We start from the raw sequence: 16,737 nt of genomic DNA, 5'->3' as shown, positions 1-16,737 counted from the left end.
GAAACTGAATTGTGGTGTTTATAAAAATGAATCTGAAGATATAAATCATTGTTCTGAAAAGTTATGAAAAATAAGTTTTGGAGATTATAAAACTGAATTTGTGAGGTTATAAAACCAAGCGCGTGGGGTTTGAAACTGTTTTTGTGAGGTAATGAAACTGACTTAAGGATATTATGAAACTGATTTCGTGGATTTTTGAAACTAAGTTTATGGGGATATGAAACGAATGTGTGAGATTGTGAAAATACTTCCGTGAGGTTACAAAGTTTGAGGAGACTTTTCACGGACCCCGCCCACAATGCGTCGCTTTTGCTCCATTGAATTTGTGTGAGACTTTTGGCGACATTTTAAGGCGAAAACTGATAATGCGGGTAACTCTATTTCGGTTGCAGAGTTTAAATCGTATTTCTCAGAATTGTTCAGCGATATACAACTGTTATCGATGACGCCGAATTTTTTTGCGAGACCAGTGATTTTAACTTGGATAATCCAACATTTCAAGAGTTATCGCTGCAAGAAGTTATTGCAGCCGTTAAACATCTTAAAAGGCACACATCGCCATGTCCAAGCGATCATTTACTTAATGAATTTTTTATAGAAACTATCAATATACTTGGTAGTCATCTTACATCTTTATTTAACAAAGTTTTCAACTCAGGACATTTTCCAGAGGTTTGGTCTCAAGGCTTTATTGTACCCATCCATAAAAATGGGGACAAAACTTCGCCTAATAATTATCGAGGGGTTACCCTGTTTAGTAATTTAGGTAAACTTTTCACAAGTATACTTACAGCTAGGGTCGAGAAATGGTTCGAGGATAATAATTTCATTTCCGACTCTCCGTTTGGGTTTCGAAAGAGTAGGAGCACGGTAGACGCAACTTTTGTACTGCACAACTTAATAGAACATGTTCTTTCACAGAATTTAAGGACGACTTGTGCATTTATTGACGTACAGAAAGCCTTCGACTCTGTATACCGTAATGCACTCTGATTAAAACTTTACAACATGGGTTTAGATGGGAAAATACTAAAACTGTTCAAGGCTATGTATGCTGTGGTCAAATCTTGCGTTAAAAATTGTAATACATGTTCAGATTTTTTTTGAAATATCCATTGGCCTTAGACAAGGCCTAAACAACTCTCCGGCTTTGTTTGCTCTTTTCTTAGAAGATTTGGAATTATTTCTGCAAGACACAAACTCGTCCGGTTTATCAATTTATGATATATGTGTAATAATCTTATTGTTTGCAGACGACATGGTTTTAGTTGGTAATTCAGTGCAGGACTTACAAAATAGTTTAAACAAGTTGTACGATTATTGTCAGCACTGGGGCCTACAGGTCAATATAGATAAGACAAATGTAGTTGTATTCCGCAAAGGGGTCCCGTAAAACATAATGAGTGTTGGTATTATAATAACCAGCCCTTGGAAGTCGTAAACAATTTCAGCTATTTGGGTGTCGTGTTTAATTATACTGGTTCTTTTGTTCTTCATAACCAGTACGTCACTGGAAAGGCGCTGAAAGCGAGAAATGCATTACTAAGCAATGTTAACAAATATGAGCTCAGTCCATTCTTACCTATGCAACTATTCGATGCATTTGTCGGATCTATCTTAAATTATGCGTGTCCGGTTTGGGGGTTTTCAAAGGCGAAGGATCTAGAACGTGTACATCTAAGCTTCTGCAAAACAGTTTTGGGAGACAGACAAAGCACTAGTAGCGCTGCCGTTTACGATGAGCTAGCTCGTTACTCATTATTTATTACAAGATACGATAACGGTATCAGACATTGTCTTTTACTTAACAGGATTATAATCGGCGTATCACACTATCTCAGAACAATTTTTTCTGCGGATTTTAAATCTGCGGTCTTATTGTCTTCCGCAGAAAACGCAGAAAAAAGTTCCGGCAGAAAAAAGTACTTATACGGTACTTTCATATTATCAAATATTGGTTTCAAATTTTATCGTCGGATAACATTATTCTTAAGTATATTTATAACGTGTCATTAAATAAATGCATAAACGGCAATACTACAACGTGGGCCAGCAAGGTAAAGTCTTTACTCAGCCAGTACGGTTTTGCGGATGTTTATAATTACCAATCCAGCGTAGATCCTAAAGTTTTCCTACCTTTATTCAAACAAATTCTCATAGATTGTTATGTACAGCAGTGGGTCGCTAGTCTACAATCCAATAGTGTTTTGAACTGTCTATATGTGTATATCAAAGACGATTTTGTCCCGTGTCAATATCTTAATTTCATAAAGTCAAAATCTTTCCGCCAATCACTGACGAGACTTCGTGTTTCAGCGCACAAGTTACGGATTGAGACCGGAAGACATGGTAGAAATAGAATTGAAAGAATTGATAGACTTTGTCAGCTTTGTGGGTCACGTGACATCGAGGATGAATATCATTTCGTTCTAAAATATAATGTTTATGTTCAGTTACGCCACCAGTATATCAAGCCTTATTTTTACAGACGTCCTATTATGCATAAGTTCATACAATTACTTCATACAGGAAATAATGCAAATACTAGGAATCTCGCAAGATATATTTTCTATGCCAATCAGAAACGTAACCTGTTACTATAATGCACGATTTGCACAATTGGGGGAGGGTAGTAGAATGATCTTGATTTGAATGTTAGAGTTATACTATAGCATGTGTCCGTGAACTTTGATTCCATTTTTATCTTTTAGTGTCCAAGAGAACATGTTTACCAATTTTACAGCAACTTCCGAAACTTAAAAATTTCTCGTTCATTCTCCGAAGAGTTTTACCTAATTTTGCTTTCTATAGAATGTCGTAATCTATTAGCATTTCCTGATTAAGTATGTGACTGTAATATTTTATTTCTGAATTACTAGTGATGTTAGTATAAGTATAATAACGTGTTTACCACCTCTTTGTGTTCATATGGTATCATAGCATTTCCAACCACGTTGACCATGTATATTGTATGTATGTTGTACAAGTTGAAATAAAACTTCTGTTCTGTTCTGTTCTGATAATACTATATAACATATACTATGTGAAGTGCTTACTTACATGTAACATACATGTTACAATTTGTTACTCTACTAGCTATCCACATAAATGCACATTGCGTATGCATATATGTACTGTCAGTAAATGCTGTATTATGCTTACAATTAGTTTGTCATACTTATGCATACATATACTTGAAAGTGTGCTCTGTACACAGCAAATACTATATATCATATGATATAAGCCGAAACATATGGGAAGTGAGGAACAAAAAATAAACAAGAGGGCCAAGATGGCCCTAGGTCGCTCACCTAAGAAACACTCCATAACAGTGTAAAACATGTTTGACCTAGTGATTTCATGGAAACAAATATTCTGACCAATTTTCATTAAGATTGGACCAAAAAATTGGTCTCTTGCGATAAAACAAACATCTTCTTAGATATGACCTAGTTTTTGACTCTAGATGACCCATGTTCAAACTCGACCTAGATTTTATCAAGGCAATCATTCTGACCAAAATTCATGAAGATCAACTGAAAAATACAGCCTCTATCACATACAGAATTTTTCTCTTTGATTTGACCAAGTGACCTAGTTTTTGACCTCAGATGACCCATATTCAAAATCGACCTAGATTTCATCAGGGCAATCACTCTGACCAAATTTCATGAAGATCAATTGAAAAATACATCCTCTATTGCATACACAATGTTTTTCTTCGATTTGACTTAGTGACCTAGTTTTTGACCCCAGATGACCCATTTTCGAACTTGGTCTAAATTTCATCAAGGTAATCATTCTGACCAAAATTCATGAAGATCAATTGAAAAATACAGCCTCTATTGCATACACAAGGTTTTTACGTGATATGACCTAGTGACCTAGTTTTTGACCCCAGATGACCCATTTTCGAACTCGGCCTAGATTTCATCAAGGTAATCATTCTGACCAAAATTCATGAAAATCAATTGAAAAATACCGCCTCTATCGCATACACAAGGTTTTTCTTTGATTTGACCTAGTGACCTAGTTTTTGACCCTAGATGACCCATTTTCGAACCTAGCCTAGATATTATCAAGAAAATCATTCTGACCAAAATTCATGAAGATCAATTGAAAAATACAGCCTCTATCGCATACACAAGGTTTTTCTTTGATTTGACCTAGTGACCTAGTTTTTGACCCGAGATGACCCATTTTCAAACTCGGCCTAGATTTCATCAAGGCAATCATTCTGACCAAAATTCATGAAGATCAATTGAAAAATACAGCCTCTATCGCATACACAAGGTTTTTCTTTGATTTGACGTAGTGACCTAGTTTTTGACCCGAGATGACCCATTTTTGAACTCGGCCTAGATTTCATCTAGGTTATCATTCTGATCAATATTCATGAAGAAGAATTGAAAAATACAGCCTCTATCGCATACACAAGGTTTTTCTTTGATTTGACCTAGTGACCTAGTTTTTAACCCGAGATGACCCATTTTCAAACTCGGCTTAGATTTCATCAAGGTTATCATTCTGACCAATATTCATGAAGATTAATTGAAAAATACTGCCTCTATCGCATACACAAGGTTTTTCTTTGATTTGACCTAGTGACCTAGTTTTTGACCCGAGATGACCCATTTTCGAACTCGGCCTAGATTTCATCAAAGTTATCATTCTGACCAATATTCATGAAGATTGAAAAATACAGCCTCTATCGCATACACAAGGTTTTTCTTTGATTTGACCTAGTGACCTAGTTTTTGACCCGAGATGACCCATTTTCGAACTCGGCCTAGATTTCATCAAGGCAATCATTCTGACCAAAATTCATGAAGATCAATTGAAAAATACAGCCTCTATCGCATACACAAGGTTTTTCTTTGATTTGACGTAGTGACCTAGTTTTTGACCCGAGATGACCCATTTTCGAACTCGGCCTAGATTTCATCAAGGTTATCATTCTGACCAATATTCATGAAGATTAATTGAAAAATACAGCCTCTATCGCATACACAAGCTAAATGTTGACAGACGACGAACGACAGACGACGGACGACGGACGACGGACGCCGGACATCGAGCGATCAGAAAAACTCACCTGAGCATTGCTCAGGTGAGCTAAAAAGCGAAATAAAATAGTAAATGAGGAAGATATTTTAGCGTAATATTTTCATGAGTCAGTAACTTTCAATATCACCGTCATTTACTTTGTTTTCTTTTATGTATCCCACATACATATTTTCGAAGTATTTCTTATTCCCTGTTTGATATTTGTCTTCGTTTTTTTATAAATATGATACTGGATAAAATACTAATCTTATATCAAATCCAAAAAAAAAAAATTATATATGATATAACGTATGATAAATATCAATGGTAGTTTTGATTCCATTTAAATCGTGGCTTTTAAATTTCGACGTGATAAAACGCCCTTCGATTATTAGAAAGGGGTTGGACATACATGTTTAAACAGGTACATTTATATTTATAGAGTGAATATCAGTGATATGACCAGTCCCGTAAGCTAGTAATTTACTAAAGACAGGTAAAGTGAATAGTCTTTATTACAGTTAAGAATTAATCCCTTCGGCAATAACACAACTAATCATAAACTTGCATAAAAAGAGATCAGTTTTTCAGCAGAAACAACTTATAGGATCATACCAAGAAGTCAATAACCTGGCGATTATTTGTCGGTAAAGACTTTAATTACCGTCAGAATGTAACATAGTGCAATACCCATACCCTCACACCCTCGTGGCGATAGAGTCCATCAGGAATGGGGTTTTGAGTGATTAATATAAACTGTAGAACTTGCTTCACAATCGACCTATTAAATACATTTGTATAAACTAAACTACATGTAAATAACGTAATTGAATGAAAGATTGTTAACAAATGTAACAATCCAATTTAAGCAATGTTTAAAGCATAACTTACTTATCTACAAAATAGTAACGCAATTAGATAGCTTTACACTGGCTTAACATAACAATGATATTGTCAGAAAATAAACAGTTCACATTCGGAAACAGATCGTTTCTATGAGCAAAGATTTTTTGATAAATCTTTGAACCGATTGCTTTCACCATCTTTCGTATAAAAAATAGCTGGTAATGCTCGTGTTCAACTTATTCAATCTTTTTAGCTGTATTTTACAGTTATGAAGTACTGTCTTAAGAATTTACGAAATCCAAAGGAAGGGCCGTAGTGTTTTCCTTCGTTTTCTATGTAGCTAAAATAAGTTTCCTTAGTACACCCACTTTGGGAAGTTTATTTGTCTTGATTTTGCATATATTGTTAAGCGAGTAAAGAGATCACCATAAAGTTTTAAAACACCGGTTAATAAATAATAAAAACAACTGACAAAAGCGAGAACTTGTCAGCGAGAACTGCTTTCGAGGAAGGTACATGAATTTGATTTCTGTTTTCTTCTTTGGGCATTTAAGCATTTTATTTCTAACTACGTTTATATTTATTCTTATAAATATCCTGCTATTAGAACGGTTGATTAAAGCAGTAGCGCTTTACCAATGTTTTTTTTTATTTTTCGCATTTTAACCAAAAAAAAAAAAAAAAAAACAACTTTATAAATAATATAGCAAAATCATTGTTTTTGAAGTAATGTATAAAATGTTTAAAATTATTCATTTTGTGACATAACATAGACACAATCAAGGTGCAATCTGTCAATACTTATTCCGAACGGCAACAACTACATTTCAGAGGGAAGAGAAATTTTCGGAGGGAAGAGAAACAAACAAGAAATCTAACACGTCAGTTTTGCTGAATCTGCAGAGAAAAAATGAAGACATTTATATGGACAAACAATTGTTCATACCGGACATGGTTTTGTACCGGAAAAGAAAGCAACAGAACTCGATTTGAACGTCAACAGTCTTGCAACTTGTACCGTACAAAGAAATCTTCAAGCAACACAAAACACAATCAGTCAGGAGACGAACTTGATGGTATATATCCTGCGGAAATTTGTGAAATAATAATGCCCAAAGCACCAAAAAGTTTACCTGCTTCGTTCAACAAGATGCCCCCTGATGAACAACCTTTGCTTAGTGATAGGACCATTTTGCACCGGTTTGGCATAGTGAATGATAAGGTATGGTGTATTTTATTTCATATTCTTTGAAATCACTAAATTTTGTTGGGGGTTTTCGAGGATGTTTGGTTAAGTCAGTCCATGAAATCCCAACAAAGCAGTAATTCCCATTCATTTTATGTTCAAAGGTCAAAATCTACGAATTTATATCCCCCAAAATTAGCCATTTTGGGTCAAAACTACGAAATTTCGCGGCCTCGAAATTAAATGATTTCACAGTATTTCACTTCTGTCCACGCCAGATTATACATGTGTATGCTTGGGATAAAAACATTACAAGCAATAAATTTCAACACAAAAACTTTTATTATTCTTATTAACATATATCGTCATTTATCATGAGAAAATGCATGCGCTCTGGGTTAATTTTCTTACATATTTATAATATAAGAGGGGTGAGTGAGTGAGTGAGTTGGGTTTTACGGCGAATCGACACAAACGGTCATATATCGCCGAGAAGTCATATTGCAAACGCCAACTGTAAAGCATAAACATTTATGTAAAAATGTAAAACATACCCAAAAACATCCATGTAAAAATGTAAAGCATATCTAAAATCATCCATGTAAAAATGTATATACGTATGTGTTAAAATATCAGCTGCAAACATAATAATACTGCCAAAGTTGTAAATAAAGATATGAAATGTTAGATTTTTTGATAAATTCCTGTCTGCTTTAAAAACAATAAAATATTTCCGACTGAAATGTTTTCGAATAACTCTTTCAAAGATTGAACGTCATAATATGTACTGCGTTGTATAGCAAAGTCCACACAGTCGATTAAAACATGTTTAAGAGGGTTAACACATCAAAGTACAAAAATGTGTTCGCTAACTATGACAATAATACTGAGCAAAACTATCTGAGGATATTAGATCTTCATGATAATAAACAGAACAACTCTATAGAATAATGTCTTTTAAGCATCATATTTGTTGAAGAAAATTTTTCAAGTCCATTGCGTTGGTGAAAAGGTCGTTACATGCGAAAGCTTTGTCATCACGCCATAGAGGGGGATGGGATTGGGGGTGTTTTTAGTTACCTAAATAACTAATAAAAGAAGTTTACTAAACTATTTATGAACTCAGTTTTATAGGTAATCAATGCTAAAAAACATGGAAGAATATCCAACAGGGAAAGCCACGTTAAAAAAACGCAGCCTCCCCAAAGACACACACGAACAGCTCTTGCACACCATACACAGACATGAACACAAAAGACAAAACAAACAAATACAGGAACACAGTGGGGCACCGCCTTGGAACGGTCAGTGGCAAAACCACAACTGGGGAGCTTAAACCGGTTTATGGTGCACCTAACCTCACTCTTACCCCCACCATGTTCCAAAATACTTGCCTATGTCTTTTTCATTGTCAGTCACGAATTCGGAGCTGAGGATATATATTTGTAATAAATTTTATCATACCTTCATGCGAAATAAAGGGAAAAACCTCTTTTAAATCGCAAATATTATAAAATAAAAGCGGAAAAACTAAGGCTAACCTTGTGTTTTGTACCCGACCACTTTGTACTGCTGAACATGAATGAATAATTTTAATTTGCTGCCAAGTGAAGTTTTATCCGAAGTTCAGTTGCAAGTCGGATATACCCATTCTAACCAAGCAAACATTAGACTTGACTTAAATTAAAACAAGATATAACGCCGCTTGACAGAAAATAATAGGTAATCATTTTCTCGATGATTTCATTCAATAAAATTCTATTCCCGATGCAATATTCCTTGATTTAAGAGCAGAAAGCTAAAATCCTGGACTAACGCTGTAGATGAGTTATTTTCCGGTTCATAACCGAAATATGGAAAATCCTTTCATTCAAAATATTCTTCTCAGGCTTCCTGAACTATCTTTAAAAAAGTTTATCATATTTTGTTGGATTCCTAGTCATGTTGGTATTCATGGAAACGAGGATGCTGATATTGCAGCAAAGAAATCCCTTTTATTATCACAATCTAATTTGAAATTACCACATACCGATTTTAAGCCCAATATAAACAAATACATTTGATCTAAATGGCAGTCGTCATGGAACCGTGCTTCATTCAATAAACTTCATGATATCAAACCTACTCTAGGGGAATGGCACCAAGGGAACAGATCTGTTCGCAGGGAGGAAGTTGTTCTTTCTCGCTGTCGAATAGGTCATACCCGTTTGACTCACTCTTACCTTTTGAATAAAGAAGATCAACCCGAATGTGTACCATGTCAAACACCGCTAACTATTAAACACATTTTAGTCGACTGTGTGGACTTTGCTACACAACGCAGTACATATTATGACGTTCAGTCTTTGAGAGAATTATTTGACAACGTTTCAGTTGGAAATATTTTATCGTTTAAAGCAGATAGGAATATATCAAAAGATCTAACACTTCTTATTTTTATTTACATCTTGCAATATTATTATGTTTGCAGCTGATATTTTAACACACACGTACATACATTTTTACATTACTGTTTTTAGATATGCTTTTCATTTTTACATGGATGCTTTTAGATATGTTTTACATTATTCATTGTGTTCTTTACATTTTTACATGGATGTTTTAAGGTATGCTTTACATTTTTACATCAATGTTTAGGCTTTACAGTTGGCGTTTTGCAATATGACTTCTTCTCGGCGATATATGACCATTTTATGTCGATTCGCCGTAAAACCTAACTCACTCACTCACTATTTTCCGGTTCTCCGAGCGTTCCGTTATAAAAACATTTGTGGTAATTGCAAACGCTATATATTAGGGACATGGTCTCATGTACCTAATAAAAGCTCGTTTATAGAAAAAAATGCATAAATATGTCTTTTAGCAGTTGTTCTTTTAAACAAGATGGCGTCGTTTCTTTAAAAAAAAGAAAAAAAAAAAGAAGTCCGGCAAAAGTTTTTTTAGTCACTTGACCTGATAAAGCAAAATTTAATATACCCCTAGATTTTGCCCTTTATTTCACTTGAAGGTAGGATAAAAATGCCTTTTTCGATTAGATAATAAAAGCTGTATGAAGATCCACTGAAACATAGAAAAGCAAAAAAGCAACTAAGCAAAATAATAGCAGACAACAGGTAATGAAATGTGAAACACCCCTTATGCCCTCAAGCAACACTGGCAACAGACTAGAAAGAAAAAGCCACTGTACATGTTATACCCTACCCTGATGTATTCTTATAAGAACCATGGTCATGGACGGGAAAATATACAAGCCCATTTCAATCCCATATTTTTCACCTAAAACGTACAGTTCGGTAAATGGGTACTATGCATATTGAACAAGTTATAATACATCTTCCATTGTGTACCAATCACATTTATCTTAATATTTCCTATCGCAGAGACACTCCGCATATTTTATACTTTCGTCATTGTTACTGTACAAAAACTAATAACCTTTCGTTCAAGACGACACGGCCGTGTGCACATGTTAAGAGATATGTAAACAAACAATAATAGAATGTAAAATATTCACAGTTATACAATAAAGCTCGAAATGATGAATGAAAGTCATCTTAGAAATGATTTTTAATTTAAAATCATACTGTGGTACACTAATGTATTGTTTTTACCTAAGAACTGCATTGTACGTTTTGAGTGAGAAATACGCGATTGAAATGGGTCAGTATATTTTCCTGTTCATGATCATGGTTCTTATAGTAGACCTAGGGGTAGGATATAGCACGTACACTGGTTTTTCTTTCTGGTCTGGTGCCAGTGTCATTCTATCTGAGTAAAATCATTTCATTGAGATGTATGTCCGGGACTGAATATTATATGTTTGCTTTTTTATTTATACTTTTCATTGCATGATTAGCCAGGCCAAAAGTCTTCAATATTCATACTACATAATTATGAAGGGCGTCCAGTATTAGATGAGTTTGGGGCAGAGTTATGGACCTTTCAGAGCAGCAGGAAAGATGGCATTGTCTACAACCACCATTTCCTTGTAAATGTTAAAACAGATGGGCCACTGGCAATAATGAAATTCAGGTACAATTTGTTTTCAGTAGGAGAATTAGTGCAATTTAGTTTATTTGTTTGTGTTTACGCCACACTGACACGATTACAGGTCACATTGACAAGTACACTTAGTTGCAAGTGAACGTAAATATGTCGGAATGGCCCGAGTCTTAGTCAGTTTGTTCAAGCACATTTGTGACATAATGGCAATAATTGCCACCAAATATAACTCTAATATGACTCGCAATGCTTAAATCATCACAATGATATTATGTTGACGTGATATTTAGCGCCATTTATGCACCGAAAAATAGCGCTTTCAAATTTGATTAAATATTTTACTTAATAGCATGTTTCAAACGAAATGTCAGATTGCACAACTGCCTTGATTAATTTACACACATACTGAGTTGTTTATTCGTTTTGGAGAATAATTCGCCATCATTTTCGCCCAAATTGAACTCTTCCGCAAGACGTATTACCGTTTCCGGTCTTGGCGTGTATAAACAAAGGAGCGTGACTACCTACCATTTGGCGCCATGCATGCGCGAAGAAACAGTTCTATCATATTTGATATAAATTTTACAATGAAAGACATATTAGAACCGAAATAGTGTTTGAACACTATTTATACACTTGGGCGGTTAACGTCGTTCGAAATAATTTCACTCTGGCTACGCCCTCGCCCGACGTATAACCGCACATCGTGTAACACTGTTTTTTGCTATAAATTATTTCTGAAATAACAAGCCTTGTGGCTGAAGGTAGCGAGCCGATGAGGATAAAAAATATAAACTATTCTCGTAGTTTTCTTATCTTCGGCCGTAGTTGTTGCTCGAGCAAGAGCTTGACTACTGAGCCGTTTGCGAAATGCCATAAAGGCTTTCGAAAAGTATGTTTTCAGCCAGAAAATGCTGATTATCTATATAGGCATACTGCCTAAAGTCAGCCTCTGTGTGTAATTGTAGTGTCTTCAGCCTTAATTAAATTATTGAAATCCTTCATAATCTTTTTTTCAGTAATTATGATGAAATAGTTCTACTTAACAACAGTTTTGTACCTGATCTGACACATACCGACGTACGAAACCTGTTCCATAATGTCAAGATCGATGGAATGACAAGGTTCAAATTAGTAAGAATGAAATTTACTTAATTTATTATTAAACTTGGGATGCCTTAAAAATGCGTTGCATACTTGTATGTTCATGAATTTGAGACTTTTTTCCAATCAGCACTAAATGAGGCATACTTGTTTGAGCAAAGGATTAGTTCTATGATATCCTATGCAGGCAAGTGCTGATTGTTATGACCCATGTATAAATGTTATCGCTTTCACAATACTGTTGCATTTTATTGCCATTCTCTTAACACTACGTCATTTAAAGATATTACAAATAGGAAATGTAGAACCGAAAACAATCCAGGTTTTCTTCTTTGTGAGATGAATCGAATGAAAAGTAATACCGCTTTCTTCCGAATTGGTGTCTTGTCCTATATCGAATATCCATAAGGGATACTTTATTTTCTTCAGTTGACTATACTTGATACATTAGGTTTATAGAAAGCGTTCTGTTAAAGTTCAAACAAGTTCCGCAGCATTTTGTTTTGAATGCTTACGCTCAGGAGTGGTCTACTTTCTTTGCGTGAAAAGCTAAAGTCAAACAAGTTTAAAATCATTGGTATGATCTATACTAAGTGTAACCAAATCATTGGCTTATTTTAGATCATTCGCCAGGTGGTAGAAGTCAGATCGAAGAAGCAATGGGAATGGATAGATACTAGCGCCGTACTCGCCCCTGACGCCTTTCAGAAACATGGTAACGTCTTTGTTTTCATTAGTTTTGTTTGAGCGTTCCCAAAAAGTTGACATGTATAAATTAGCATATATTTTTTGGTTTCAACTTCACAAAACTTGTCTCATATATATGCATTTTAAGTGCGTTATACATTCGACAAAACTTATCGTTTCAATAAATCAACTAGCTTATTTCATTAATTTATTTCAGATAACTACCCGACAGTAGAAGCACCGAAATTTACACAGTTGCCAGGAGGTGTACATGAAATGAGAACTATTGAGTATTTCAAAATTCCAGGAACGCAATATTACCTTGATATCAAAAATGAATCTGTAGTTGCCGATGTTTTTACCCACACAGACGCTGATAAAACAAGTAAGCTTCTGTGAAAACCTTTACATTTTCCTTAGGGTTTCTGTCCACAAATGCCAATCATTTACATGTACACATCATTTGCATATCCATGCATTCATTGCTGAATGGTCTCATTTGTGGAAGCTATCTTTATTCGGATGTACACACATATATACATATAATAGAAGACAGGACTGTCCGCTTATGTAGCAAAGGTTGACGTTTACTTGATGCTAGAAGGAAAGTACTAAAAGAACTACTGAATTGCTTTTAGTGCACTAAACAATACTTGTTTTTCTGTGAAATTGAAAATTAGTTTACGACCAATGGCCTCATTTTGATCAAAGTATGGATTCTAAGACACTATAGCAGCCTACACTTAATACAAAATGCCAAACAATGTTATAAAATTTATAAGCGAGTGGCCAGTGTATTGAGACTGTTATACATACATGTTAATGAAATAATCATTCATATTATAGAACGGATTTGCAAAATATTGCGATACAGTATGAAGTCAGACGGGCTGATACACTTTACAGCTGCTCTATGTTCCACAACAAACACAAGATACATTGTTGTTGGGCAGGGAAACCAGATAGAATTAGATGTAAGGATATAATATTTGAGCCGCGCCATGAGAAAACCAGCGTTTGCGACCAGCATCCGCGCAGTCTGGTCAGGATCCATGCTGCTCGCTAATGGTTACTGTAATTGCAATAGGCTTGAAAACTAATGGTTTCTCTAATTGCAATAGGCTTTGAAAGAGAACAGCATGTATCCTGACCAGACTGCGCGGATGCACAGGCTGGTCTGGATCCATGCTGGTCGCAAACGCACTATGTTGGTTTTCCCATGGCGCGGCTCATATGTTTAAATTTTTCGCTTTTATGTATGTAGGAGACACAAATAAATTAACCATCAATTATCTTTTTGAAAGTTTGAGGAGTTGGCTTGTTTATACTTGTTTTTAAATATAACTTTCTACCTCACTCTTTAATACATATATTTTTTCAACAATATCAACCTATATAATAAGGTAAATACAATCTTGAAGAAGATCTTTTAGAAAACGTAGCACACATCAAAACAAAAAAATCGCGGACTCGCTTTGATTGAAGCTGTTCAAGAGAGGTAATAAATTGTGAATCTCCCTTCAAGACCACTGGCTTAAGCAGAATTCTACCATAGTATAAAGTTGTATAAATAGTAACAGGGAGTAAAAGTACGGTGTGAGCCTGGACTAAGATCGATTTCGATGCCTGCAAGTAATTCTTTTTAATTTATAGTACGACAATATTATTTTGGAAAGAAGAACCGAGTAAATAGTTAACACAGTTTGTGAAATATCATCGTTACCACTTTCAAAATACTACTTTAAGATTAATGCAGTTTTAACAATATTTTCAGAAAAATCCAATGTGGTTCGAAGTGTTAAACACTGGCAATAACATACAGTTTGAGATGAAAGGTAAGATTTGTTTTTCTCTTGTTAATTCAATTATATGTCTATTAGACCAATCAGCCAAAATATGGTTTACCTGTGGAGTTTCCACTTTTTTTTTATTTTACTGGCACCAGACAAGATATTAAATTCCATTGTTTATGATAGTTTAGCCTATGTATAGTATGGTAAACAAGGTCAATAATAGTCCATTTCAATCGCACGTTTCTCGCTTAAACGCACAGTTCGACAATGGAAATGGAAACTATACATATTGAACAACCCATAAAATCATTTTTACCTGTGCACCAGTCACCTTTTCTTCTGTTTCTTACCGTAAAACCAAGTGTTTTAAGTTTACGTCAGCATCATAGGAAAACAAAACAATTGTTTAAAGAATACCTGTACTACTTAATATGCAATAATTACAAAAATATAAATATAATGGTACATGAAACATATTTAGTGCTTATTTCATTTTTTTAATCTAGATAAATTCTTGGCATTCAACTCAAAGACTCTCAAGATAGAAGCGAACCACTCAGAATACATGTTTTCTGAATTCTCCGCGGATGAGGGTTTGGATCATCCCGATATTTCAGTTTCGATCCCGAGTGATAAATCATCATTATGCTTCGATACTCGCCTGTCATCACCATCCATTGACATACCAGCATCCCTAGCACTTTCAATAGTAAACCTATCGGCAGATGATACTGATGTTACTGAGATAAATGGGAAGTCTAACAACCGGGATATTACCATTTTTACGTCAGATTCAGTTACAGATACTGGTTCACAAGAATATGACATTGGTGAATCAGATGGTGTAAACGATTCTACTGTGGTATATAACATTTACTTGCAGGATATCTAATTCCTTTCATCTACCATCGACTTGGGTCAGAAAGGTCAACCGATTACAATGAGAATCGAATAAGTCATTTTGCATAAAATTGTAAAGCCACCTTTTTACAAATGTGGTGCCAGACGTGTGTTCTGTGTCAAAGAAAAAAAGATTTATTCCGAAGCCTGCTTAGTTTTTAAAGGTGCTAAAACGTTTTGTGATTACCGTGACAAACCATATATAAATAATTTGATTTTGGAAAGAGAACGAAGAAACAGCTATCCAATTAACAGTAGTGTGTCGCCGTCTAGAAGGAACCTTTTCCTAAGCTAAACCTTGTTTTACAAATTCATTCGAATATGAATAAAAGATGTTGAGTTTTAAATTGAGTGTATGTGTATATTCTCTACTGACAAATAATGCAATTTTGTAGTACTTGCTAAACTGTGTCAAGCATGTTTCCGCTATTTTTAACTTACCAGAATAGATTTATACCTGAATTCTTAAACACTTCATCACAGTACTTTTTCGTATGTAGTAAGAGAATATGAATTAGAATTTGAAACGGAACGAGCCTTTTGTTTTTTATAATTTGTCCTGTTTGCCATCAACCATTACTCCAAATGTGGAAATATGGGGTAATATTTAGCAACAACATCAAGCTCATTGGAAGGAGTCATAAAGTATGACCAGGTATAATCTAACTCACTAATTAAAATATTTATACAAGTCAAATGGTTTATCGCGGCCAGAAATTTGTACAAACCGGACAGAAGTTGCAAAATTGTCATTTGTGCAGGAAAGAAGCGTTTACCGTAATGTCCAGTACTAGACAGGTATAGTGACCATGCACGGACACAGCCAATTTTCCCAGAGGGGGGCCGATCCCCTGCCCCCCACTCCCCCCCACCCTGGACATTTTGAAATTTAGCACTTCATTTTTTGCATTCTCGGACAGTTTTATAAACTAACTTGTTAAATTTGGGAAAATGATAAAATCAAGCTTTCTTGAAGGTAAAATTCTTAGTTTCTTTTAGATAAATAATATGAATTATGTCGGGGTCGTATGTAGCAGCAGCCGCATATACTTTACATGCAGTCCTAATGTTGCCTTTTCCGAAAAACATTTTCTTTCCTTCTTGTCTTCTTTCCTTTTTTAAAGATTTTCCAGCGGGGGTCCGGACCCCCCGGTACCCCACCCCTCCCCCTCT

At 35.0% G+C, this 16,737-nt stretch overlaps 1 protein-coding gene across 2 annotated transcripts; it reads left to right on the top strand.

Annotated features, from left to right (window-relative positions):
- Window positions 1–16,096, top strand: LOC123547322 (uncharacterized). Of its 2 annotated transcripts, none has more exons than XM_045334325.2 (9): window positions 1–148; window positions 6,724–7,114; window positions 10,935–11,110; window positions 12,100–12,214; window positions 12,806–12,899; window positions 13,089–13,256; window positions 13,718–13,845; window positions 14,646–14,706; window positions 15,171–16,096. In XM_045334325.2, exons 2-9 carry the CDS (start codon window positions 6,803–6,805, stop codon window positions 15,554–15,556), a joined length of 1,440 nt encoding a protein of 479 aa, XP_045190260.2. In that variant the 5' UTR covers window positions 1–148; window positions 6,724–6,802; the 3' UTR covers window positions 15,557–16,096. The 2 variants fall into 2 exon arrangements, with proteins under 2 accessions (XP_045190260.2, XP_045190259.2); XM_045334324.2 differs by lacking the exon at window positions 1–148 and adding an exon at window positions 6,216–6,404.
- Window positions 16,097–16,737: the final 641 nt, after the last annotated feature.

Source organism: Mercenaria mercenaria, chromosome 9 (genome assembly GCF_021730395.1).
Source record: "Mercenaria mercenaria strain notata chromosome 9, MADL_Memer_1, whole genome shotgun sequence".
NCBI lineage: Eukaryota > Metazoa > Mollusca > Bivalvia > Venerida > Veneridae > Mercenaria > Mercenaria mercenaria.
This window is presented reverse-complemented; position numbering and strand designations above follow the sequence as displayed.